This window comes from Choloepus didactylus, chromosome 2, assembly GCF_015220235.1.
Source record: "Choloepus didactylus isolate mChoDid1 chromosome 2, mChoDid1.pri, whole genome shotgun sequence".
Classification (NCBI taxonomy): domain Eukaryota; kingdom Metazoa; phylum Chordata; class Mammalia; order Pilosa; family Megalonychidae; genus Choloepus; species Choloepus didactylus.
The window spans coordinates 91,956,260-91,983,697 of NC_051308.1; the positions used below are offsets into that span (position 1 = coordinate 91,956,260).

The 27,438-nt window shown below is 36.7% G+C and overlaps 1 protein-coding gene across 5 annotated transcripts in view; it reads right to left on the bottom strand.

Annotated features, from left to right (window-relative positions):
- Positions 1–8,045: 8,045 nt before the first annotated feature.
- The window catches only part of DNM3 (dynamin 3), a 615,582-nt gene continuing 596,189 nt past the window's right edge, over positions 8,046–27,438 (bottom strand). For 4 of the 5 annotated variants that reach the window (XM_037825338.1, XM_037825336.1, XM_037825341.1 and 1 more), the window contains one exon: positions 12,603–17,487. In XM_037825338.1, the coding sequence (XP_037681266.1) occupies positions 17,418–17,487 (70 nt within the window). In that variant the 3' untranslated portion in view covers positions 12,603–17,417. Of the gene's footprint in view, positions 8,209–12,602; positions 17,488–27,438 lie in introns of those variants that run through there. The other variant, XM_037825339.1, reaches the window with a different exon arrangement.

Sequence of the window (27,438 nt, forward strand, 5' to 3'; positions counted from 1 at the left end):
AGGTTCCCATAAATTCAGAAAGAAAAATAACACACTGGGATCTGAAGAATAAATAATAGCTCCATTTTTGAGCATCCACTGTGTACCAGTCACCATGTTAGGTGCTTTATATACATTATCTTATTTACTTCTTATAATCCTGTAGAACAAGTATTATTTCCATTTTACAGTTGAGGAGACTTAGACTCAGAGGGGTTGGGAATTTTGTTATTACTAAGGTTATATTGCCAGTTTAGGCTGATAATTTGCTTTCCTGAGACCTGTACTACATCCAGGACTAAAAGCTAACTGGTTGGCAGTTACCTTTAATGCTTTGTCAAACCCTCACCATCCCTTCCATCCCTTATTCATTTTCCCCAACATACAGCAAAATATTTAGTGTCCACCTAAGCCTACCTCTATTCCTTTTTTACCATTCAAATTTTATGATATTTGGCCTCAGGAATTTATTCATTCAGCAAGTATTTATTGAGCACTTAATATATGACAGTGTTCTATGGGCTTGGGATATACCTATGAATAAAACAGGAAAAGATCTTTGTTCTAGTACTACTGGAGCTTACATCTGGTGGAGGATACAGATAATAAACATGATAAGTAAATTGCCTTGAATGTTAGGTAATGTAGAAAAAAAAAAAAGGAAAAGTAGCATGGTATTAAATAAGGGGGTCAGGGTAGTACTCATGGAAGAGGTAACATTTAACCAAAGACTTGAAGGAGGTGAGGGAATAATCTAAATAAGCTGTAAGGGCCCTAAGACAGAAAAAAATGCTTGTCGTTTTTGAGGAGTAGCAAGGAGTAGCTGAAGTGGTGTAATCCGGAAGAATAGAAGGTGAAGTTAAAGAGGTACATGTGGGTGCTAGATCATGTAGGACATTGTAGGCTATTGAAAGCACTTTGGCCTTTACTCTGATTAATATGGGAGCCTTGGGAGGCTCTTGGGCAAAAGAGGAACATAATTGGTGTATATTTGAAAAGTTTCATTCTGGTTGCTGTGGGGCAAGAGTAGATGAAGGGAGAAGCATTAGGAGGCTGGTACAGTAATTAAGCAACAGATGATGGTGGCTCAGAATGGGTGATAGCAAAGGAAGTAGTGATAAAAGTCACATTCTGGGTATAATTTGAAGAGAGAATCAATAGGGCGCCCTGATGTATTAGATGTAGGGTGTGAAAGAAACAGAAGAATCATGAACTAGTAAGGTTTTTGTCTTGGGCAATGGAGAAATGGAGATGCCATCAATCAAGATGGGAAAGGGGGTTGTGGGTGGAGATTTTTTGGAGGAAGATCAGGAGTTCAATTTGGCACACATTGAGTTTGAAATGACTTTTAGACATCCAAGCAGAAATGCTGAGTAGGGAGTTAGAGATTCGGAGTCTGGAGTTGGGCAGAGATTTTTGCAATGGAGCTATGAATTCGGGTCTTGGTATATAAATAGCATTTAAAGCTATGAGACTGGATGAGATTATCAAGTGGGTAAAGCTGGAGAAGAGGACCAAGAACTCCAAATTAAAAGGAGCAAGCAAAAAAATTGGGAAGAACAGGAGGAACATCAAGAGAATTTAGTGTCCTGAAAACCAAGTGCCAAATGTTCTCATGGTGGAGAGGGTGATCAACTGTGTCAAATTCTGATAAATCAAGTGAGACAAGGACTGGGAATTGACCAATGGCTTTAGCAACGAGGAAATCATGGCAGACCTTGAAAACAACAGTTTTTTGGTGGATTTGGAGCGGTGGGGGTAAAAACCTATTTGAGGAGTGGAGTTAAGAGAGAATAGAAGACAGGAAGTTCAGACGACTCTTTGGAAGTTTTGCTTCAAAGGGGCACCAGAAAATAGGACAGAAAGTGAAAGCAGACATGAGGACAAGAAACTCTTTTAAGGTGGAAGAAATGAGAGCATGTTTGTATGCTGATGGAAATGAAACAGTACAGTAAATATTGATGTATGAGAAAGGGGAGAATTGCTGGAGCAGTCTTCTTGAGCAAGCAGGAGGACAAGTGCAGGGATTGGCTTTAAACAAGGGCAGGAATAGTTGATCTATGGTAACAAGTTGGAAGGCAGAGTATACGGATACAGATGCTTGTAAGTAGATAGATGGGGTGATGGGAAGTTTTGGAAGTTCTTTTCAGATTGCTCCAATTTTCCCAGTGAAGTAGAAGACAAGTTGATAGGCTGAGGATGAAGATGGGGGTAGGAAATGAAGGGGGAATGATTGTAGAGAAGGTGTGAAATAGTTTAGGACATTAGGAAATTGAATGGACTAGAACTTCTTGGTATACTTGTTTGGCAGTATCAAGGGCTCACTTGAGTCTGGTGGTTATGAATTTAAGTGAAACCAGTAGGCTCGGTTGTGTGTGTGTGTGTTTTGCAAACCATGCTGAGCTACATGAGTGCAGACCAGAACAGGAGGCAAGCTGGATTTACCCAGAGTTATAGTTTTATCAAATTGAGAGTAGGGCTAAGGAAAAAGGCAAATATGCATTGGGTATGATTATAATGATTAACCATGAAATTTAAGTTGGATAAGAAGGAAAGTAAACATCAAGGAAATGAGGGGCTGTTAAAAGGTCACTGGATTGGAGGTTAGGGGTTAGAAAAATGGAGTAGGCTAGAAAGGTAGAAGGTGGAGACTGGAGAGTGGCTAAAAACATGGTTATAACTTTGGGAAAGTAGCTGAGATATGTGGAGGACAAGATCATTGGAGGAATGAAATTCGAGAAAATGAGAGGCTAGGTGAGGGGAGGAGTTGGAAAATTACCTACAGCTATGTGCAGATCCTGAAGAATTAAGACAAGTAGTATTGGAGACGTGAGAGAAACAGGAGCTAACATAATTGGGACAGAAGGGCAAATGAATGGGGAGGTTAGTAGATGAGAGGTAGCATATGCTATCTGATGCCATGAGGTTCAAAGCTGTGGGGGGGTGGGGGTGTTTAGGGAGGAGGGAAGAAGAGTGATCTATAAGCAAAAATGAAGAACAAGGATGCGAACTCCACTTTAGGCTCAGCAGTATGAGGCTGTGGGAGACAAACTACTACCTTTTGAGAAGGTTGCAGGGGAAGCAGTCGCCTTAGGGGAGAATATGGTTTTATTAGAGCAAGAGGTGAAGGACATATCCAGAGAACTGTTTGAAGATACAGGAATTTTGTTGATTATGGGCAATGTATTAGAGTAGAGGAAGGGTTTCAAAAGTTGGCGAGGGGTGGGACAAAGGACAGAATGGGTAAGTACAGAGCTGTATGAGGATTAGAGTGTGGGAGAGGAGGGTGACTTCCCAGTCTAGGGGTTCTTGTGATGCCTGACATCCCAAAGGGTTAATGATAAACATTCCAGTGGGTTCAAGGCAGATAGTGGAGGTGAGAAGTGATGGTGGGTAGGGAGGGGTGGATTTGTGGGGCCTCCTCTTCACCTGGAAGGAGGTGTGTGTGGTCTTAGTGTGCAGACCTCTTCATATCATCACGTGTTATTTTTTGCTAATGGGATTAATGCACTAATTCTCTGGGAAATGTGCCTTTGACAAGTGCCTTCTGGGGAGAATACATAAGCTTCCCAAGAACTGTGCAAACTTCCAACAGTAGGGCAGTATTATTTGTAGTATTCTAGAAAGTTTGTGAGTAAAGTGACCAGAGCTTAGATGAGAACCAAGGTTTGACTTGACACAGTTAAAGGCAGGACCAAGTTCCTGTGGAAGGTCAGGTCTGAGGAGGTACACTCTACTGACCCCTGGGAGGGCTCAGGATAGCTGAGCGGCAGGTTGAGAGGTAGAGTAGAAACAGCAGAAAACCTCTGGGGTGAGCTAGCTGGACCATACAAATACTTTGGTTTCCTTTGTCGTTTCCAATTCATAGGTGCCACTAATGTTTTTGTTGTTGTTGTTTTTTTTTTTTTTTTTTTGTCTCCTTTAAAAATTTTTTTTTTACCTTGGGAAACAATAGCAATCATCATCCAAACCAACACCATGTTCCTCCCAGGTCTTCTGCTGTGACTATTGAGAGGATTCCCCAGAGGTGGGGTAGTTAGGAAGCTCCCATTTTCCAGCTACCTGGAATTTTCTCAGCACCATGGGCCTGGCCACACCATCCTGCCAGTGCCTCCTTATGCCCGTCTGTGGAGATACAAGAGCCAGAGGAAGTAGCTTAGAAAGGCAAATGGCCTTTTATGCAACTAACTGGCCCCAGTTGGCAACCAGGTTCAAATGATACCTAGGACCAGCCCAAGGTCTTTTTCTGCTCTAAACAGACTAGCTCTTCAATTCCTTGACCATAGTGCTGTTAGAATGGTGAAACAAATTGATTTTTACTAAGATTGAGGTCTAGGATAACTACTGCCCCTTGGGCCCCTGTAAAAGCTGGATCAGAGTTGCTGCTTCTGCTTCCCCAGCCTCTGGGACAGCCCTGTGGCCTTGTGCCGTGCCCAAGCAACATTTGGACTCTGATTAGTGAGAACACTGTGGACCTCCCACTCTTTTTAAATTGTAAAACACACAGTTCTTTAGGCCCCAGGCAGCTTTTGTGTATGTAGTTGAAAGTATTTTGTCTTTGAAAGAGAAAAAAAGACAGGAGGAACTGTGTCCCCCATTGCCTTCTGAAATATACCCATGAAGATGGAAACCAGAAGAAAAATTAGCTCTTAAGAGTCTTGAGTGGGGTTTTTAGTAGCTTTTCATAGAGCTTGAAAAATACACTTTGTTAACAGCTGTTTTGAAAGATGAGCACTCCTGCAAAACCCACTTCAGTGATATCTTGGTTACTGTCTTGAGGATCCTTAAATCTCTTTGGCCTCCTTGGGATTGCTAAGGCTTTCTCTTCTCTGTGCCTGCATGGAAATGGCTCATGTTCATGAAGTTCCTTGAAGATGTGAACTGAGGCTGAAAATCAGGACCTGATATAAAGTACTGTAAAGTTTCATTTGATTAAAAACTGAGTATGGAAGTAGCAGTTAATACTTCTTAACTTATCCGATAGCCTGTCACCTAGTCTGATCTTCTTAACATATTGGCAACATTGTAATTCAATAGTAACTTGTAGCATAAAAGAAAACAGGTTGTATATTATTGTAGTGGAGGCAGCGTGTATGTTCCTTTAAACAGTGTCTAGATAGTGTATCATAAGCTAAGTGTGATTTATTAAAAAATAGGCTTTGTAATATAAAGGAATTTTTCCTTTTTCAGCAACCAGTTACGAGTGAGGTTCATGTTTTTAAAATGGATTCACAGTTGGGAAACTTTACTTCAGAACTTCAGGAAGCTGCACTAAAGCATCCAATAGCAACTTTCTGAGGATTTTTTAAAAAGTCATACTTAATGCTGAGTTATAAAAAACAGGTCTGTCAAGTACAATACTTTTTCAAATGGTGGATAAAGAGGATTGAAGTACATCATGTTCCAAACCCATTAAAAACATCTATGTCTATAAGTGAGCAGCAGAGCTCATCCCCTTATTTCCATTTGACTTTCAAATTCTAGGATGTCTGTTGAAACATCCCTCAGTATTTATATGGTCCCCAAGGCTTAAAGACATTTATTTACCAGTGAGACCCCTTGAGGAAAGTATTGGAGGTTCTGTTTATTTTTTCTTACCTTTAGTTTTCTTTTCTCCATCTCTTAGATGTTCTGGGTTTCTCTAGCTGAGATTGGGGAGCTCTAGCTCACCTCATGGCTGCCAGTAGAGGACTGCTGAATACCTTGTGATTCGAAAGCCTTTTTGTTAAGAGCCCAAACAAAGTTAACAGACCACTCACAGTTTCAATACTAATATGTCTTTTTCTCAACCAGCAATGTCTGGTATTATATTAGTTTATCAGGAATGAAAAGTTTATCTGGTTTCTGATTGGCTGCAATGAGTTCTATTCCTTTCTTTGTCAGAGTTCAAAGTCACTACATTCTGGAATGTTACATGTGTGGATCAAGTGTTTAATCTGGTTCTAGAACTCAAATAGTTGCTTCAGCATAGATGTCAGTAACAATTTTCCCTGGAAAGACAACCAACTTCCCCCTATCATTGCACTGTGTTGTAATTGCTTATTTAGCTATTCTGTAATCTACTTTTATCCTGTTACTTCTCTGGTATTTCCCAATAACTAGGACATGGATTTAAGATATGTTTGATGCATCATCGAAGGAATGAAAATATTTAGGAAACATTTTGTTTGTTGAATATATAATGATTTGGTTAATCCTGGACCACCTTGAGTTGTGATCAACTCTGAACAACTTTGTTCCTTTCCAACTCAAATACTGAAGGTGGGAGTGGGAGAGCTGGGGAAAGATTTATTATGAAACATAGAAACACTATAAACAGTAAATAAATATTAACCTTAGTATAGTTTATTTTTACTTCAGGCTGATTCCTTTCCTCATCATTTCCCCTCTTTTTTCTTGCCTATAAAATGTGAGGAAGGGAACACACTTTTTTTTTTGTTGAAGAGACTGAGTAAGGTTGCCAGGGAATATTTATCAAATTAGATTCTGTTATGACTTGTGTTTTCTTTTCTTATTCATTGTTCGTCAGGCCAGTTAAAGTTTTAAACATCTAAACTGTGTAAAACTGTTCATGTTTACAACAAAGTGGAAAAATACCACATACTTAGAAAAGATGAATTGTAGAAAGCCTTCCCATTGACAACATCTGCTTTTGTTTGAGGAGGTGGTATGAAGTAATCTGGGAACACTGTTTTGGTGGGATGAGAATGTTATTTGAAAAGAATATTGATTAAAAAATCAAATGACTGGACTGGAGGTGAGGGAAAGGCAAAAGACTACATGCTGTGCATTATTTTGTATCAACTCAATTGCCTCCAGAAGTATCTAGGCTTCTATTGATACCCTCCTTTGAACACTTTGAACTTTTTGCAGTTACCAGTAATTCTAACCAGTAGTCATTGGGCCTGGGGTACAAGGAAAAATTGATGTAATATGCTCTATAAAACTTTTAACCTCAGGAAAAAAATAGTTTTGTGCTTTTGAGTGGAGAACTCAGTACTCAAAAATAATTTTTATGGTCCAGAGAAAGGGCTCTGTTAGTGAAGGGCTCTCTGCTTTAGAGCTGGTGGTTCTGGCCACATTGTCCACATGTCTTTCCTTGCCAGGGCTTGCCTAGGTCAGATGTGAAGTAAATAGAATACCAATTCTTGATTAAACAATTTTTTTATTCTTCTGTTGTGTGGTTTTCTATCTTAATATGCTAAAGTGAGGCACACTCAAAAGCGATCTCATCTGAGAGGGGACACTTTTAAATTCTAATTTGGGCCATGTAAATCTTCAGGAAAAAGAATTCTGAAGTACACCTATAACCTTTGGGCAGGCTTCAGGTCACATATTTGGTAGGAGGTATTATATTACCTTAATAACATTTTATTTGGATAAATCTTTGGGATGCTTTAAAAAATGATAGTTGGAATTATCAGTTAATGACAGTGTTGGAATTAAAGATTAAAATATAAAACAAATTATCTTTTTCCCCAAACACATATAGATTCCATTCTTCTAGTACTTCACTGACGTCATTAAAATCTTTCTTTTCAACGTGGCGACATTTCCTTGCCTTCTTGTATTTTTATTCTGAAAAATATGTTTTCTTCTCTGAATTTCCCAAATAGATTTGTGAGGTTTATGTGTTTCAGACCTACTGTTTCTTTCTTGATCTCACATGTTATCTCGTACAAGAATGCTTAGAAAAAGAGTCAAAATTGGAAAAAATATTTTCGTGCAATAATAATTACTAATATGATTTCTGGAGGCAGGTTGAAATTATTCAGTCTTTTATGTCTTTTGTAGACACCCAGAATTTTTCATTTTTCATTCTTCTATTGGATAAAAATTTCAACTGAAGATAGATTATTATTCCCCACCAAATAGCATATTAAATCATGTTGCTTTAAGAATTTAAAGCCAATCTGTTGCTATTTAAGCTGCTTAAAAGATCAAGTCATGTACTTTTTACCTTACCTGATTTTAGTTGAAACAAACTCTTATTTCAATTTGGGTTTGATTCATTAGAAAAAGAAACAGAATATACTCCGTTTTTTTATATAGAATAAACTTTGTTTTTATTATAGACATGGATCAAAAATAAAAGCTCGTATGTACATATGACACATAGTGCAAATGAAAGTTTTTTTTAAATACCACGGGAAGACATGTTGTTGGAAACAAAAGGAGATGAACGATGGGGGTTAGGATGGCCGTCCTGGAACTGCAGGAGGGGGTCGCCTAGTGAAAACAAAACAAAACAAAATAACAAAAAGAAACACACAGATGGAGAGGAAGAAAACAATGTTTAAATCATAAAACAAATCCAAATAATAGCATGCAAAAATATCCCAAAGTCAAATTCAAATCAGACAAAAACAAGCAGACATGCAGTGGAGATGAAAGAACAACATATGGCAAAGTTAGCAGTTCCCAGGACTTTTCCTGGCTACCAGTCGGTGTGCTAGGTAAGAGCCATTTGAGCCCACTCAAAAGTCTTATTTTGTACCATGGAATGATAAATTGAAATCCATGCAGACATATTCAGGACAACTGGGGACAGTACCAGAGCCTCATATCTTTATAACTTGAGTATTTGATTCCCAGTCCTGATTTTGTGACACTTAGCTATTTCCAAAGATTTCAACAAATGTGAAATCTCTATGAGGGGAGAGGAGATTGATATCAAAATATGACAGGTGAAAATTTTTAAGCTGAGGAAAATTAGAAGGTGTTAAGAGATCAAACAAGCAATGTAATCACAATGCAGAAAATGTTGGGGGCTGATCTTAGAGAAAAGGATTTGTAAGTAAGAATTTGCTCAGGTAAGAAAAGTCCTGTTGTGTGATAACCTGGAACCCAGGCCTAGAGAAAGCAGGAGTCTAGGTCTGGTCTTTGGTGACCCTGGTAAGTTTGTAGAATTTCCTTCTAATTCAGAGTTAGGTGCAAATAAAGTTCTGATTTATTCTGCCCTGGGTCCAGGGTAAAAGAGATCTGGTTTCCCTAGCTGGTCTTGCAGCCCCATGGGTTGTGATGCTACATTTTGACATCAGCCTCTCTGGTGTTTTCCAGGAAGATGCTTTGCTGCCAGAGAAGACATAGTAAATTGTATATTGTAATGAACAGCTCTGGAAATAGGAAAACAGCAGGCCAAATGAAGCTTTTCCACTGGTTTCCATCAGAGGCACTTTTCCTCTTTCTAACCAAATCAGTAATGAACTCAACATTACAGCATTCAGAAAGTGTAATCAACATTACAGCAATCCATAGAACTGTGAGGTTGTCTCACTACCCTATTTACTGTGGGACTCGTTTTTGGCTACCCATTCAACAGTAATACTCACTTCCATCTTACTCTTGTAATACTTCAGTGAGTGGAGCAATGAAGTCTACAAAAACAAAAACAAAAACAAACTCCTATTTCCTCTTCGATAAGATGTTAATGAAACCAAACTTACTGGCTACTTCTGAGCAGTGGTAAAAAAGGATCTTACCTTCCCCAAAGTCAAGACCAATTTTTCTTCAGTCTAATTTAAACTGGCTACACTAAGGAGGCTTCCCATCCAGTTTAAATGATGAAGAACTTGTTATTGGCAGATAACCTTTCAGCTGCGGGGGGTCTGTAAGCCTTTAGCTTTAGCGATCCAGGTAATGGGTATCCCTGGTGTTTTCATGAAGAAAGTGTAATTAAATTCCTGTCAGGCTCAATGAGATTTATCACCTGCACAGCAAACAGAAACTATTTTTGAGTTCTGGGGCTTTAGAACACTTTAATTACCTCAGCAGGGTGGGGAGGTGAGCCATTAAACTGAACAGCAAGTACACAGTGCTGAAGGGACATTTGTTAGCATATGCCAAAGCACTTTCCTGTTTGAGCTAGCTTGGTGTTCTAGTCTAGAAACAGGCTCAGAAACTTTATGCCTCAGAATATATTCCACTGACAGCTAGAATGTTTCCTCAAATATCAGGGTGACATTTATTCTCCATCAGCTCCTTTCTTTTGTCTTCACTTATCTTGTATCTAATTTTCTTCTCATTGCCTAAAAAGCATTGTTGATGATGAGATGATGATACTGTTTAGTGGCTTGATAGTTCAGCCCCAGTTAGTTCTATCATGGATCTCAGTTGTTTGGGTTTTTGCTCTTTTTTTCCCAGAACTTTCTATATTACAGTGCTGAAGGCAAGTGCTGAAAATATTCAGGCTTTCCATGTGAAGAGCAACAAAGGAACCTCATCTTGTTGGCTGCCTTCAAGATGCAAGTTTCTTGGAATACTGAGTTGCTAACAAATTGTAAAGCTCATCATACTAGTATTCACAATTATATTCATACCAGTGTTCATATTAAAATTTCAGGTTATATCTTCTTAAATTTTCTGAGAAACTTTCCGTTCCATAGCAGAAGCATTTGGCCAAAACAGGAAGTTAAGGAGGCAAGAAGACTGTGTATGGAACATGGACAACACTCATATGTAAAAGACTCATTTATTAATAAGAATAATGAGTTACCCACATCCTCTTGGATTTACCTCAATGCTGCATTCTGGTCTTATTCCTCTGGCAAGATCTCTGAGAAGGTCTTCCTTATAACTTCATTCTTTTCTGTTATAATCTCACAATACATTCTCTGTTTGCTTTCTTTGCCCACTATTTAGGTAACTTAATATCCTAGAACTGTGGATGAATCTGGGAAAGTGAGGCAAGAATGGGCAATAATAATAGGCATTCTTCTAACTTCTTCTCTGGTCAGCTTTAAGAATTTTAAATCAATTGGATCCTTTCCTTTATAATAATCTCATGGGAGTAATATAATTAATTTAAAGGAGCTCTTTTTTGGAGAGTGGGAGAGAAAAGGTAATATGGGAAATTATTTGAATCCTCCACAAGGTTCACTATGACTCATTACATACATGTCTCTGATCTGTTTTTATGCTTCCTGTTTCTATGTGACTTTCCTTCTTGGGACTCAGATATTGCTGTGACAAAGCACCAGAGCTCCAGGAGGACTGTCCTAAGATGTGCACTCTTGTTGCTCTTACATTTGACTCTGTCACTCAGCTTTTTGTAAGTGGCAGTCTGTACCGGGGTAATCACACAATGCTTTTTCCCTCTGGCCTCAAGCCACTGGGAAATGTTTCCTACGGCACGCACCTCAGAACACTGGTCCTTAGAGATGCTCTGTGAATGAAGCTTTTTTGGTGGAATAAATCAGAGGAAAATGTAGACACTAACCCTCTCTTGGAGATTTACAGTGCAATCTGACTTTAAAGCTTCTATAAAACCTTCTAGTAAAGAAGCGGTTAAGTTTAGTTCATCACTTTCCAAATATTTTGACCAAGTAACCCTTGGTGTATGTGTGTGTAAAACTTAATAAAATCTCACGGAATACACTTTGGGAAACTTTGAATTAAGGTTGTAATTTTAGCTGCCTATTGCACTTCCTCCAATTACTAGGCCGCCGTAGTGTGAAAGAACACCAACAAGTGGCCCTAAAAGTAGCAATGCCAGGTGTCTATTGAAGAGCTGGGAAGAAGAGTATGAGGCCCATCTAACCCAAACACCAGATATGTTTCTCAGTATAGAACTTAAAGGTTCTAGCAGAAAAACAAGAATCTTGAAAACAGAAATTGAACAGATGTTTACAATGATAACAACTGTTTTAAAATGACAAATAGAAAATTTGCCAGAGTCACAATAAGGTTCTTTGTTTTCCATACTTTTTAGCAGAAACTATTTTGAATGTATTATTAATATATTTTAGAATCATGCCGTGAAAAAACAAGTATACAGCATGATTCTGATCCGGATGCTGTTTCAGTAAAAAGCTTTGTTGGAAGGCATTGATGACTCTGATTATGGAATATGTATAGATATGGGAAAGAAATTACAACAGAAAAGGGTGAATTAACACAAGTCTGCCCAATTCATCTTTTCACAATGAGTATATCCTGATCACAGAGGGAAAGTAAACCAACTTCTCTCTCCTCCCATCCCTTTCTTGTCTTCCACTTTTCTGTGGCATAATTGGGGACTATGTACGTTGATTCATAGTTTATCCTCAAAGACTCCTGTAACGAAGAATCTACCTCCATTCTCTGGACATGCAGTTGGGACAAAATGTGTATAACTACAGAACATTATTCCATTCTCTGAATATTGGGGACCTGATAGGGTAAATTTTCCCTTCTGTGCTCAATAAGTATACAATGAAGGCCAATGGTTGGGTCAGGAGCCCAGTTATTTGCTATAAGAAATGCCTGCTGTGGCCCTAACATTTGGGCAAAACATCCTTCCTCCTTCTACTTCCTAGGGTTTCAACTGCAAAATGTCACGGTGCCTCTTGGCAGGTATCACATTGCACCCTCTAGCTGCCTACAGTTTCTGTCCTTCTTCAGCCTAGTCAACAATGCCTTCAAATCAGAAAGAAAATGTCCCCCATTCTCCCACCTTTGATTTATTCAGTTTAATTCCTTTAAAAATCTTGTCCTTACCCAAACTGATGACAACAATTCAAAATGCTCTTATTCTCCTGCTTGGTAATTCTGGGCCAATTTGACCAAAAAAGCTGTTAATATTTGGAAGTCTCAGGTCTTACTGAAATATACAGACATAACTCAAGGACAAATATATACAAGAATGAGGAAGGGGAATCCTTCAAATGTTATAATTTATTTCATGTTCAGAAATACAGCTTCACATTTTCACAATAGGTACATGTGACCTTCAAGAATAATACAGGCTTTAAGAACTTGTTTCAAAGATTCCATTCACAGAGTCCATATACCAGTATTAAGAAATCCTGATAGTGCCAAGACATCAGTGGAAAGTACTCTGGCTCATATTAATTAAAGTGTCAACAGAGAAGACAAGATTTTGCTTCTATATATTCCTTCATAAAAAAAAATAAAAAAGGAATTTGATTCAGAAAAGGGAGAAAGAAGAAACAGACAAGCAAGCAAAACAGAGGCTGTACATATGAAATAAAACACAAATCAAGTACTAGTGATGGAATTTCTGGTTGGGAGGGATAATTTTTACCATACTGGCTGCAGACAATGCAAGAGATTAGATAGAGTAATTTTTATCTTAATTTTAAAAAACATTGCATAATGAGCAAAGTTTAAGGAATTCTAGGGTAAAAATTAAAAAGAAATAAATGCCTTGATCTGAGCCATGTGTAAAACCCCAGACCAGAGAGGTGAGTAGTCTCACCAATATACCAGTATGAACAGGTCTTAAGACAAATAGCAAACTCTCCCTTGAGTTTCCTCTTTCTTATCTCACACATACACACACTCTTACATATATATACAAATAGCTATGCATATACTACATATGCTTTAAAATAATCTTCAAGTTTTACAATACAGAGCACCACATAATTTTAACCATACCAACTAGACAATAATGAAGATTATCTAGAAGACATATTTAAGCTTTTTGGAAAGCTTCGAGTGATCTGGTGAACTAATAATTGTTTCTCTAAAATCTTCTACTGTCATTCACATTAAACTCTGAGCGTATAGCGAGCAAGACCCCAGGTGAAATGATACAAAAGTCATGGCGTAAGTCTCATATATTATCTCCTTTCATTGAGTTCCATGGTTCAGAGATCTACTATTTAGCCTTAATTCTTGATGCTAAAGAGACTTCTGTCAATTTCAAATAATTATATTGTTTGTCAAATTAAAAAAAAAATGTTTACTGCATTTTAAACAAATATATTCTGAAAAAATCCACCAATTTTATTATACTGTATCACTCTACTTTATTTTTTGACATTACTGTAGAGAGAAAATGACTGTGTAGACCAACTTATCTTTTCAGGATTCAACTCAGCAATCCCCAAATAATTCAGATTTCGAATTAGAGATCTTAAAAGTTAGATTTCCAGATTTTACACTTCACATCAAACTATATTGGCAATGATAATTCCTTCCTGTACAGCAATCCTGTGAATTCAGATACAAATGCCTGTGGACATTACTCTACCTTGTTGCTATGGCAATTCTGAGATTTGTGCCTCTCAGAATGAATACAATCTGGAGTTAAAAAATTTTTTATACCTCATATATGTCATGAGAAATGAATTACTGTTAGCACATATGACAGATCCTCCAAAGCTCTTGTATTAGCACAGTTAAAAAATATATTCATACACATACATACAAAGCACGTGTATTCATAGATATTTATACCCATACATGTATATATAATGCACACACAACCACACTCATGCTTGTGGCATTTTAACAAGTGCTTTTAAATCTACCTACTCAGAGGTACACAAAATATGTCTTAACAGAAATAAAGTTTGCTATGTATATAGTGCATACATAGAGAACATGCATCGAAAATGTGTTTGTACACAGAATATATCAACATTTACCATATACTGGTATTAGGTCCCACTTCTTATTTAAGAATTATGGCTACAGTCTATACTAAAAAGTCATAAAATTAATCTATATGACTACTTTTTAATTCTAAGTTCAGAAGGCTTATAGTTGTATCACAGGAACTGGTTTCATTGTAATGTTTGGGTTTGTATCTGAACAAGTAAGACATTTGCTAATAAACAGACCCTATTGCTCGTCTATATTATAAAACACAGCTAAAAGCAATATTCAGAAGAATAATCTTAGTAGATGATTTTTGGAAATGCAGCATACCTGTTCCAAATCAAAAGTATTTCAAGAATCTGTCTGCAATTGAGTGAGTGGTTATTCCAATTAGTCAATATGCATGCAATAAAACTAGATTTACTCATCACATAAACATATACAGTTTATTTTTCCAAACCCTAAAACACATAATATTTTATTTTATCATATACTAGACATGATGGAGCTACATCTTCTGTGTTGACAATATCAGAGGAATCAGTTAAGAGGAAGTTACACAAAAGAATAGAAGTGGTATGGGAAACACTTAGAAAGCTCATTAGTTACATTCCCATCTTAAGGCCTGATGTGCAAGCCACACCTCCAACTATGCATATCCTAGCGCTTCAGGCTTCATTTGCATTGCAACTCCCTTTACCAGAATACAAACTCTTTTGGGCAATGGTAATAATACTAATAATATAATGCAGTACTGCAGCAAACCGAAAATACTCTCCAACACGACTGCAGAAATTCCAGGGGAGGTTGGGTTCTACCAGAAATACCATAAGAGTAAAAAAAGAACAGAAATGTACAGCCAAAGGGAGGCAATTGCAACAGTACAACTGTGGGACCATAATCTGAGAGCAAAAGCCAAAGATGACAAATGCCATTGTTTATGACTGCATAAGATCAGTGGAAAGAAACTTGGGAAAAAAATCTCCAATTTTCTTTGACATGGTTTGTGCTGATCTTAGAATACACCAGTGGTTATCCACAATATTTTCCTTTAACAGAAGGAAATTTTTGAAATACAGCAAAACGCAAACCACATTTAGCACAAAGCCAAGCCCTGAAGTTTATAATCTGTTAGCTGCTTATTTTAGAGAATTCAGAGGAAGAAGCAAAGGGAATCCTAAAATGAGGGCATTTTATGAAAAGCTCTCACTGCAGATTATTCTTTTCACTATGAATGTTTAATTAAGATTTTTCCATTTCGCTGAGATACTGTTTTTAAATTAAAATACAGTATGTATCTTGCACATCTGTTCCATTCACAAAGAGTTAATTTTTTTCCAGTGAGAAAAAGTAAGATGTGAGAAAACCCAGGGTGGTGATGTTCTTTATATATAATCACTTGTAATTTTAAAAGTTAAAAATGCCCTTTTTATAAACCTCATATTCTCTGATGTTTGACTATTAAAAGTAGGCTAGCTGTAACTCTTTAGAATAAGTTTAATACAATGCTGTCCAACTTGGCAAGTTCTCTTTTTAATAGTGGTTAAAATTTTTACTTCATACTTTATGGGTGTCTGCTTTGGGTATAAACTACACAGGAAATTAAAGTTAAGTTAAAATACAAATCATGCTTGCTGCTTTTAAAGGCGGACGTTTCAGTTGGTGAAACCTGATTTACTTCTGTAGAATATGAAATAGTGTCATGGGACACCACTATTCAGCAAATACTTGGTCTGCTCTCTGGGAACAGTTAGACAATTCCAGTTGGCCTCTGGCTGTTTCCTACATGCTAATCATCTGTCTGGTCCTAGGTAGTTCAAATCTAGCTTCAAGACTGAACTATTAACCCCCAGGCTAACTTGCTTATAAATCTTAAAAATCTTAGAAATTGCCAATTTTGTTTAGATCCCAATGGCTCAAAACCTTCTGGAGTGACCTGGATAGTAACCCTGAAGTAGTACAACTGAGAAAGTTTGAGTCCTGCCCCTTGAACAATGGCATCTTTTACTGAATTTTCTTTCCATTTCAGGTCCCATTCTTTAAAATGTGGCCAGCCTATATGAGGCTTTAGAGTTACTAAGAAAGCTTAGAATGGATAGAAAGATATATTAAACCTGTTTTAAAGGTAGGATAAATTTTTCCATAAGGGAATTAGAAATTAGCATGGGGAGAAAATTTTTTGCTTCGATTAAAAAAAAAAAAATAAGTAAACTGGAGTTGGTATCAAAGTATAGTTAGCCATGTCAAAAATGAGATCAATATGAAAAATTAAATATTTTCCATGTCAGCCTTCACTATAACCTATGAGGAAATGAATATATAAGTGAATAAAGAAATTGTATTTTCCAGATACTTCTAGAGATGTGATATTTTGCTTCTTCCTTGAACTCTGAAACTAACTAGCCAAATCCCATTGACTGACTACTGAAAAACAAGCTTTGATTCACTGTTGAATATGCTTCTAGCATGAAGCAAAACACATTGGAATGAGGAAAAGCTCTCTAGAGTAAGAAATGTATTGGCTTTTCCTTTGCAAACTACCTTGTGCTTCTGGAAAAGCTTTATTCTTAAGGAATCCTAATTTTAAAAAAATCACTTCCAAGCAGTCCTATGAAATAAAGAGAAAGGCAAGAGGATCTAAATATGTAATTATGGAATAGGCAGTAGCATTAATAATAGACATCAGCATTTCTGTCAGTCTACATAGAATCTGGGAAAAGAAACATGTATGGCTTAGGTCTCAGCCCACTGTCTCATAAGACTTACATTTAATGGGCTACCTTGTAGGTAACCTGGAAAACTTGTCCAAAGCAATTTCAAATATATTCAGGGGTAAGTAAATGGTCCCCAAAGTCCAGGATTGCCACACAAACCTACCTTGGTCAATACAACATATAAAGCCTCAAAGAGTCAGCAGTTTTCACGAGTCAAACCCCAAAGGTTTGACATACCATGAGCAATGAAGAGTGAGTGATGAAGACGTTAGTGAAACTGGTTACTTGCCTACTGATGTCCATACAGGCGACTACTCATGATTTACTGCCACGATTATCAAATATGTTGCTTTTGCATAATTCATTAGTAACTAATTGCCACGCCAGACACTTTGTTTAGTCTAATAGGGAGGATTCTAGTGGACGGATTATAGTGGGACGAGTTGGTGATGGGGGTGGTCTCCGGCTAGAAAGAGAGAAAGAGAAAGGTAAAGAAACAAGTAGAATATCTAGTAGGAAGTTGTTTTAAGGACACTGAGAAAGAGCCAGCACACACATGCTCATGCACATACAGGCCAGCAGGAGTCGTTGCGATCTGTAATGATTTTAACTCTGTTACTTGTCACTCACCTAGCTTATTTTTTAAATGAAAATTAGGTATTTTTTTTCAAATGCAAATCTTTCTCAAAACTGAAGCGGTCCCTCCTAATAGTAATAATAGTAATAATAATTTGAAAGCCTTCTGAAAAATGCTGCACATTCCTCAGCCTTAAAAAAAGATTATAATGATTACACAGAGTAACGTGTAAAGTGATATGCTGACTCTAGGAACTGAGGCATTATTAGGCCACAGATTGATGGGTTTTTAACTTTTGTTTCTGTTTCATATACTTTTTCTTTCTCTTTTTGTGACTGTCAGGATATTAGTTATCACTTCTTATTGGATTTAGTAGTAGATTTCTCTGATTTGTTCTATACTTTGCTTCTAATTTTCAGGGGACTAAATATTTGAAAATCAATTTTAGAATTCTCTACAATAAGTGTAAATAGGGTTTGGATGAGTACCTGAGTAAATTGCATGAACTCCAGTTCCTATTTTGGGTCTTAAAGGTTTAATTAATCGTAGGAGTATTGCTCACTTTCTAGTTGGTAATGGTATATCTGATAGCTGAATAATTTATTTGATGAATAAACTATAGATAATGAAATATTACTGTATTTCAAAACCTCAACATAACCTAATAATATTTATTCCCTGATCCCCCATATTTATTTCCTAAATTTATTAATATGTTTATTTGTGTGTATACTTGACCTCATATGTGGTATCTAGGGAAGTGATTTTTGTAAAGCCAACAAAATTCAACATATTCTACAAATTGAAACCTTTCTTTTTGATAAGATGCTCCAACTGATCTTTTTCAGAAAAACTCTTTCTGTATTTGCAGTCATCTCTTGGAAATTATCTTCTGTGCTGGAAACACTAAATTAACCAAATCAAATATCCTCTCTCAGGTATAAAGAAGTGAAGTTAGAAAAGTTAAAGAAAAAACAATTATGAATATTGTTAAAAAATCACAGAGCTATAAGATGAAATTATATGCCAAGGAAAAATCAAAGCAAAAGAGATATTGTTGATTAATGGTAAAAATACTGACAACTTAGGTGAAAACTTACAGATATTAGCAGAGATACTTTTGCCTCCTGCACCTGAAAAATGTCTAAGAGGCTTGAGATGTAAGGTTTCCAGGAAGGTACATTCTAATTTAGTGCCTTGTGTTAGCTTCATTATTAAGCAGACACTCGTTTTTAAAAGTGTAATTAAAGATACCTTATAGGCACAATAGCAAACCTAAACCTATCGATACTCGGTGTTTACTTTGGGTAGACAAATAAGTCCATTTCCTGCAGAAAGGCTATCTTGACCAACTGAAATGTTTTGGAAATTCCCCACTGGGAAAAATCCTCCCATAATTTCCTTTTTACTGACTACCATGCAAAAACACCTGCCTTGTTGTTAGCATATTATTCATTTTCTTTTAAAATGGCCATATTTATTTATGTCTCGAATCTTGAGTCTGCATCATTTTCTCCCAGGATGTGAAGTTTCTGGACATCAAAGATCATGTCCACCTCACTTGTTTCATACAGTGTTTAGTATGAGGCTACCTGCAATTACATTGTCAATGCCCTTCTTTTGTTCCACCCGCTGGCACTACCATTCATCCTTCAATGTATTCCTCTGTGAAGCATTCCCTGTCCTATTTCCCTTCTCCAATCCCAGTACAATTGCTTCTATAGCATCTCGTCATATCTTTATCAGTAATTATCACATTGAACTCTGACTTATGTTTTTCTTCATTGATTAGAAATGGGCTATGTCTTACTTATCTTCATATTCCTGCAGTGTCTAGCTCAGTGCTTGTCATTCAGTCACGGAATGTTTGACAAATGAATAAATGGAAGTTACTCCTTGGAAGGAAGAAACAACTTATAAATGTGTGATATTTACTGACATTTCCAGGATGCAAGGTATTTGTTAGTAAATCACTGCTGTGGCAAAAAAAGTAGCTAAAATGGCAGTAGGATTTAGACCCTTGCAAACTTTACCTGTAAAGTATTTGACTGATTAACTCTTTGGTGGGTGTTTAGAATAAATACTAAATAATAGATCCCCATACCCTCAATGTATTCTTAGCAATTAAGCAATTTAGGGTGAGGGTGGTGACCAGAATTTGAACTTGAAGGAAGGAATAACTCTACCAGAAGGTTCAATAATGGAATGGACTTAATTAGGGGATTTCTTTGAAAGAAAGTGGACCTTAAGCTACAAATCCAGTTAGAGGTAAGATAGAGCCTGGCATGGTGGATTAGAAATTGTTTTATGCATATGTAATAGCTTGGACCAAAGATTGTGACAATGGCAAAAAGGAATGCAAACGGAGTTTTGCTCTGATCTTTCTGGTCTTGGCTTGAAGGTCATTCCTCAGTCCTTTCTGACAATCTCATCGTTTTCAACCTCCTACCATCCTCTATCACTTCATGCTATTTGTATGTTTCTTAGCACACTTAACCCTATTTGTAATTATGTATTTATTTACTGGATTATTGCCTGTGTTCTCCAATGGAACAGATGCCACATATTTTCCTTGGTAATAGATACCACATATTTTCTATTTATTATGTATATCCAGTATTTAGTATAATGCAATTTGATGGCAGTGAGTAAATATTTATTGAATAATGGACAAATAAATGAATGACTGAAAAGTACCTGAACAAAGATGTTTGGCCAGGTTAGATCCCAGCCTAGGTCAACAGCAGGTCCAATGAGGCCATGAATGCAACTCTGTCAAGGCATTTGCCAGAGCCTTAGATTTGATTGAGCCAGGATGCTTACACAGAAAGAGACCTGGACCAAAGTTGAAAGGTGTGGATTCTAGCTCCTACTGTCAATTTGTACAAGCAACAATCCACTCAGCTTCTCTAAGCCTCAGCTTTCTCATCTATGGCACAGGACACATTCAGACTAGATGATCTGTAATGTGTCTCCTAGTTATACATTGCATGTATTGTTTATTGAGCATCTACTATGTGGACAGCTTCATACTGCATGATTTTAAAAAAACTCAGCATCTATTCAGATTGGGGAGAAGAGTGAACTAAGACAAGGAGGCAAATGATTATGTACTATAAAACACCCATTTTAAGTGGAAAAATGGGGCAAAATTCCGTAACTCAGATTCTGAGAATATATTCTGGGAAGCTTGAGAACACAGCAATGTGCTCAAAGCAGGAGAAAGTATGATTTTAACTGCTTCATATACAATTTGGAAGTCTTTAGAGAATGTAGGTCTATAATAAGAGCTGAAAGAAACTAGAAATTAACTGATGAGGACTAAAGGGAAGAGTCCAATGTTGGGGTGGAGGAGGGAAAGATTTAGAGATTCTTATAGTGTAGGAAGTTCTCATTAATCTCTTCCCCAATTCTTGGTCCATAGTGAAAGGTCAAGAGAACAGCAGGTATAGGTAACTGCAGAAAGAAGGCAACGCAGGAGACCAGCAGAATATAAATTCCTGCTATGTGCCACGCCTTTTGTTTGTCTTGTTCACCACAGTATCCCAGATGTAGTATGATCTTTGGCTCATCATATATATATTTTTTCAAAGAAATAAATCAGGACAGCCTATTCATCATAAGTTCTTTAAATTAGGGCCTTGCATTGAATAGGCACTGCATACCTGTGTGGTGAACTAATGATTGAAAGAAATAAAGATAAAATTTCCATCATTTTCTCTCAAAGTAATTGAAATCTTTAAAATCTGCCCAGTTTCAGGTTAAAACAACCCATATATGTAGCTACTTAATAATTAAAAATCCTAAAGTAATTTAGGTCACAAGAGCCCCCACCCTCCTGGAAGAAATGAGCATCATTTTATTTCTAAAATAATAAAAAAAATCCAGTAATTTGAATATAAAACTCTAATATAAAGCAATTCAAAAGAAGCAATATATAGTGCAGGGTGAATTTTATTAGTGAGTAGTGCATAGATATTTGCCAACCTCAACACCAGAAAAACATTTAAGGTTTACTGTTAAGGTTCATTTCATTGATCCAGTTCCTAACTGTTGAAAGGGTTTCCAAAGAAATTCACCTCAGAAGACAGTTTGTTTTGGACAAAGCAAAGTTATCTGTTTTGTACCAAATTTTCCTCAGTTGCTTTATTTAGTGATGGACTTCATTAAGGAACCCATTATATTGAAATGGAGCATCTTGCATCACTTAGTGTTTATTGAAACACTGTGTTGTATGTGGGCGGTTATGGTTATAAGAGCCATGCTTCTGCGTTCAAATTAAAGGGAAAGATGTAAGATTTGAAGCTGTATTCATAGCTGCAGGGATGGACCATTTATAGTATTTTGGACAATGAAAAATTTTGTAAGAAAGTCAAATGCTCATGCAGCATGGGTGGCATTGTGGGGGAGAAACTAGCTTCACTGATAAGGGAAGAGAATGCATTATTTGTTTTATTGCCTGATATTATTCTCTTCTAAGAATGAAAGAACTAAAATTTCATCTGTTCTTCTTTAGAAAATTGGTTCCAAGTGTTCATGATGTGAGGCCGGTCCTGACAGGGGTTGGGGAGACTTGAATAGAGCAAACTGATTTGGGGCGTCAGCATGTGGGAGTGGGAGTGGAAGTAGGGGTGGAAACCACCTTTCCTCTAGCTTCTTCTTTCCAGGTAGCATAACAGCGATTACTGAAACGGCTCGGGCTTTTTGTCCCTGCCTTCACTTCTTCTCAGGATGGGAAGTGGGAATTATCTGACTGGTAATTGTGTGAGCCAGACTGGGTCTACGCAATTCAGTCTCCTTTCTGCCCTATGCTTAATCCGAGATCTCATGACTTCTAGTCCAGGATTCTTTCTGTTGGGAAGTTATATTGGCATGTTCTAAGGCAATGGTTCTCAACTGACGTGTGCATCAGAATTCCCTGGAGGGCATGTTCAGTTTTCTGGACTCCATACGCAGAATTTCTAATGGGGTGGGACATTTCTAACAAGTTCCCAGATGATGCTGATGCTGTTGGTCCTGGGACTATGCTTTGAGGACCAGTGTTCTGAGGCATAATAAAGTATTTTGACCTCACTTTATTGGCACTTCAATTCATTTGGCAGATAAAGTAAGAGCAAAAAGGGAAAATGCTGAGAAAATCTTAAGGAGGAAGAAGAAATGGTCATAGAAATACTTTGATACTTTTCAGAATTAGACTTAAGTTGTGGCTCAAATGAGTTTTAAGTTGTAGAGACTAAGCTATTGTACTACAGTAGTTTTCACCAGAAGAATAACTAATTACTTGCTTAGGGATGCTTACATTTGCTTATGAAAATAGCAATAAGTATGGAAAATAGGCCTCTCTAAAACTGTATTCTAGATTCTCATATTTGGGGAGGGTAGGAATGAAGTTCCATCTAATTAGTTAAGTGGACCCAAGTTAAAAAGAAAAATTTTGTAAAAGACATACAAAAATTGATACTTCTAGAAGGGATAACTACCTTAGAGTGTAGCTATTTGCATAATAATAATAATAATAGAATAAAATATCTAGGAATGAATTTAACCAAGGATGCAAAGGACTTGTACATGGAAGACTACAAAATATTGCTGAAAGAAATCAAAGATCTAAAAGAATGGAAGGACATTCCATTTTCATGGAACTGAAGACCAAATATGGTTAAGATTCAATGCAACCATAATCAAAATTTCAACAGCCTTCTTTGTAGAAATGGAAAAGTCAATCATCAAATTTATGTGGAAGGGTAAGGGGCTCTGAATGGCCAAAACCACTTTGAAAAAGAAGAATGAAGTTGGAGGACTCAAGCTTTCTGATTTTAAAGCTTATTTCAAAACTACAGTAACCAAAACAGTGTGCTACTGACACAAGGACAGACATATAGATCAATGGAATTGGATTGAGAGTTCAGAAATAAACTTTCCCATCTATGGCCAATTGATTTTTGTTGAGGGTGCCAAGTCCACTCAATTGGTAAAGAATAGTTTCTTCAACAAATGGTGCTGGGAAAACTGGATATCTACATGCAAAGAATGAAGGTGGACCCCTACCTCACACCATATACAAAAATTGAGTTACAGTGTATCAATTACCTAAATATAAGAATCAAAACTGTAAAACTCCTAGAAGAAAACATAGGGAAATATCTTTAAGACCTGTGTTAAGCCATGTTTCTTAGACTTTATGCCAAAAGCATGAGCAACAAAAGAAAAAAGATAAATTGGACCTCATCAAAATTTAAAACTTTTGTGTATCAAAGGACTTTATTAAGAAAGTAAAAAGACAACCTACAGAATAGTAGAAAATATTTGGAAACCACATATCTGATGGGGTTTAATATCCAGAGTATATAAATAAATCCTACAACTCAACAACAAAAAGATAACCCAGTTAAAAAATGGGCAGTGTATGAGAGGTCACTCTGGTGGACATTCTTATGCACTATAACACCTCTTAGGTTTTAATGTATTGGAATAGGTAGAAGTAAATACCTGAAACTGTCAAACTCCAACCCAGTAGTCTGGACTCCTGTAGATGACTGTATAACAATGTAGATTACAAGGGGTGACAGTGTGATTGTGAAAACCTTGTGGATCACACTCCTTTTATCTAGTGTATGGATTGGTGAGTAGAAAAATGGGGACAAAAACTAAATGAAAAATAGGGTGGGATGGGGGGATGATTTGGGTGTTCTTTTTTACTTTTATTTTTTATTCTTATTCTGATTCTTTCTGATGTAAGGGAAATGTTCAGAAATAGATTGTGGTGATGAATGCATAACTATATGATGGTACTGTGAACAGCTGATTGATTGTACACCATGGGTGACTGGATGGTATGTGAATATATTTCAATAAAACTGTATTTAATTTAAAAAAAAGGGCAATGTATACTTCCAGGTATATACCCCAAAGAATTGAAAGCAGCAACTCAAACAGATATTTGCACACTGTTGTTTACAGTGGCATTATTCACAATTGCCCCAAAATGGAAGCAATCCAAGTGTCTATCAATGGATGAATGGATAAACAAATGTGTCACATGCACACAGTGGAATATTATTCAGCTGTTAAGAGGAATGAAGTTCTGATACATGCAACAACATGAATGACCTTGAAGACATCATATTGAGTTGAACAAGCCATACGCATGTATGAACTAACTGATATGAAATAATTAGAATATGCAAATTAACAGAGTCAGAAACTAGAAAAAGGTTACCTGGGACCGGGGTGGGGTAGGGAAAGGGGAGTTAATGCTTAATTGCTACAGAGGTTGTATTTGGGTTGATGGAAAAGTTTTGGCAATGGATGCTGGTGATGGTAGCACAACACTGTGAATGTAATTAATACCACTGAATTGTATTTTTCAGAGTAGTTAAATATAGGTTGTATATATGTTACCAGAATATAGATTTTAAAAAAAAACATATAACTGTACAAAACAATGAACCTTAATGTAAAATATGGACTGCAGTTAATAGTATATTTATAACACAGCATGATAGTATAATTTGCAATAATATTGTTTCATCAATGGTAACAAAAGTATCACACAAATGCACAGTGTTAAAAATAGGGAAAACTGTGTGTGTGTGTGTGTGTGTGTGTGCAGGATATGGGAACTCTACTTCTACAACTTCTTTAATAAAAGCACATTACTATGTGATGCAATTCAGCATACTTCTGGACTTTTCAGCCTCAGTAACAGAGCGAACCAATACTGTCCAAGAATTGTTTACAATAGATATTTGAAAGAATACAGGACTTGGATTCATTTAAAAGGTTTAAGGAATTCTCTAATGTGATTCTTATTACATTTTAGAGCCAGTATTTCTTTCCTCTGTGAAAATGAACCCATGATTTTGTAATGTATGTCACTGGGAAAGTATGAACCAATTCATGCCATTTGATGCAAGAACATAAGGAGAAAAACAGTTTCTAATTTTTATTTGATGGTATAAATATAATAACCTGTATAAATTAGTCTTTGAGATAAATAGTAATATGATCTGCCTTGTCACACTTTCTTTATACTATCTTAAATAACTCACTTGGATTTTATCCAAAGGGATGGTACAGATAATCTGCAAAAAGGCACAAAGGATCGTTTGCCCTGATTAACTCTGCTTAGCTTGTGATTTGTAAAAAGAAATTTATAATAGCATTCACTCTGGCAAGGTTTTCAATAGAACAGAATGGGAGAGAAAGTTTAAACTGGTTGTTAAAATACTCTAAATATTGGACTAATTCCAAAATAAATTTTACTTAAGTATTGCAAGTCAACAAATTTGGTGTACTTGAATCTCCTCAATAAGCCCTGCCTACATGCTAGGCGCTGCATTAAGTTAGAGGTACAGAAATAAAGATAGTCACAGCTCAGAAAGGGAAGAGACAAGTAAACAATGACAATAGTAGGGTAAGTGCTATGATAGGAGTTTCCGGGTCACTTCAGGAGTTTCAGGGACACTTTATCTTGCCTGGAGCTGGAAGGAGGTTGGGGGTTGGAAAGAAATTCCAGAAAGCAGGAAAGATTGAAGGAGCTGGCATTCTAGGAACAGGAAATAGTATATGCAAAGCAAAAAAAGCTAGAAAAAGTACTATCAATTTGAGAAATCAAGTGTTGTTCTTATTCTTTAGCACAAGTAACAAAACTATTTGTTTTGTCCCAAATCCTAATTAATAGAACAGATAACTTAGAGGATTTTTAGTTTTATTAAAATATAATTTCTGAAAAGATTACTTTTTAGATTATTTTTTTATATTTTGGCCTCTATAATCTTTCATTAGCTGGGATAATGAGGTAAGTTAGAGAGAGGAAAGGACCAAAAGAGATGCAAAGAAGCAGAAGGTAAGGGGAATAGTGTTGAGGAAACTACACAGAAACGATATGTGTTTTTTAAAAAAGTGATTTACAAGCACATGACTATTGAATGAAATTTAGACGGTGTCCCAGTGAGTTTTTTCCCCCTCTTCGCCTCCCCAAAGTGACCTCCAAGAGCTTTTGTGCTGTAGAGACTATCCTTATTGATGGTGGATGGAGTAAAACTATTTCTGGCCCTCTTCATCTTCCCCCATCCTTCTCTTCCTTCCCTTCCCCTCACCCCAGGCACCAGGGCAGCAGGGAGGCAGACTCCCAGCACCGGGGGAAGGGAATGCTGAGAACTAGCCACTTGAGAGGCAAGCTGACACTCTAAGATGCACATGCCTTTGTCATCATCAACTCCAGGAAAAGAAGAAAAGGAAGCAAGGATGGGAAAGAAAAAGGTGACACTTTGAATCAGTATCTATAACTAAAATCCATTCTACTTTGGAAAGATGGAAAAGAATTTTGTCCCTTTTTGAGAAAGCAAGAGATTTTCAGGCATGGGTATGTGACTTGGGAACTCACCTCAGAGAGGTTATATATATAATTTAAAATGTTGATAGATAAGTTAACTTTCCAATTCACGCCCCCCCCCCTTTTTTTAACCACAAAAGAGCATGAGGAATATGAAGACTTAGAGAAAATGTGTTGCACAAACATTTCATTTCTGCCTGATCGTGTGCATCGTGAATTAAAAGGCCAATTTTAAATTAAAAGTCCAGTTTCAAATGTACCACCTGAGATTTTTCTGCTTACTTATATTAATCCTAGTGGTTAAAATGGAGACAAAGAATTGCCATTTAATTAAAATCCCAGCAATTAAAACAAATTCCAGCAGGGGGAGCTCTAACATGCCTTAGAGCTCAAATTTGAAAAAACAAAAAATTTTAAAGCAAACAGAAAAACAGAGAAGCAGTGTGCTTTGCAAGCTGCCATGTCAGTGAGCAAATATGTGACTAAGTCCAATTAAATGCTTA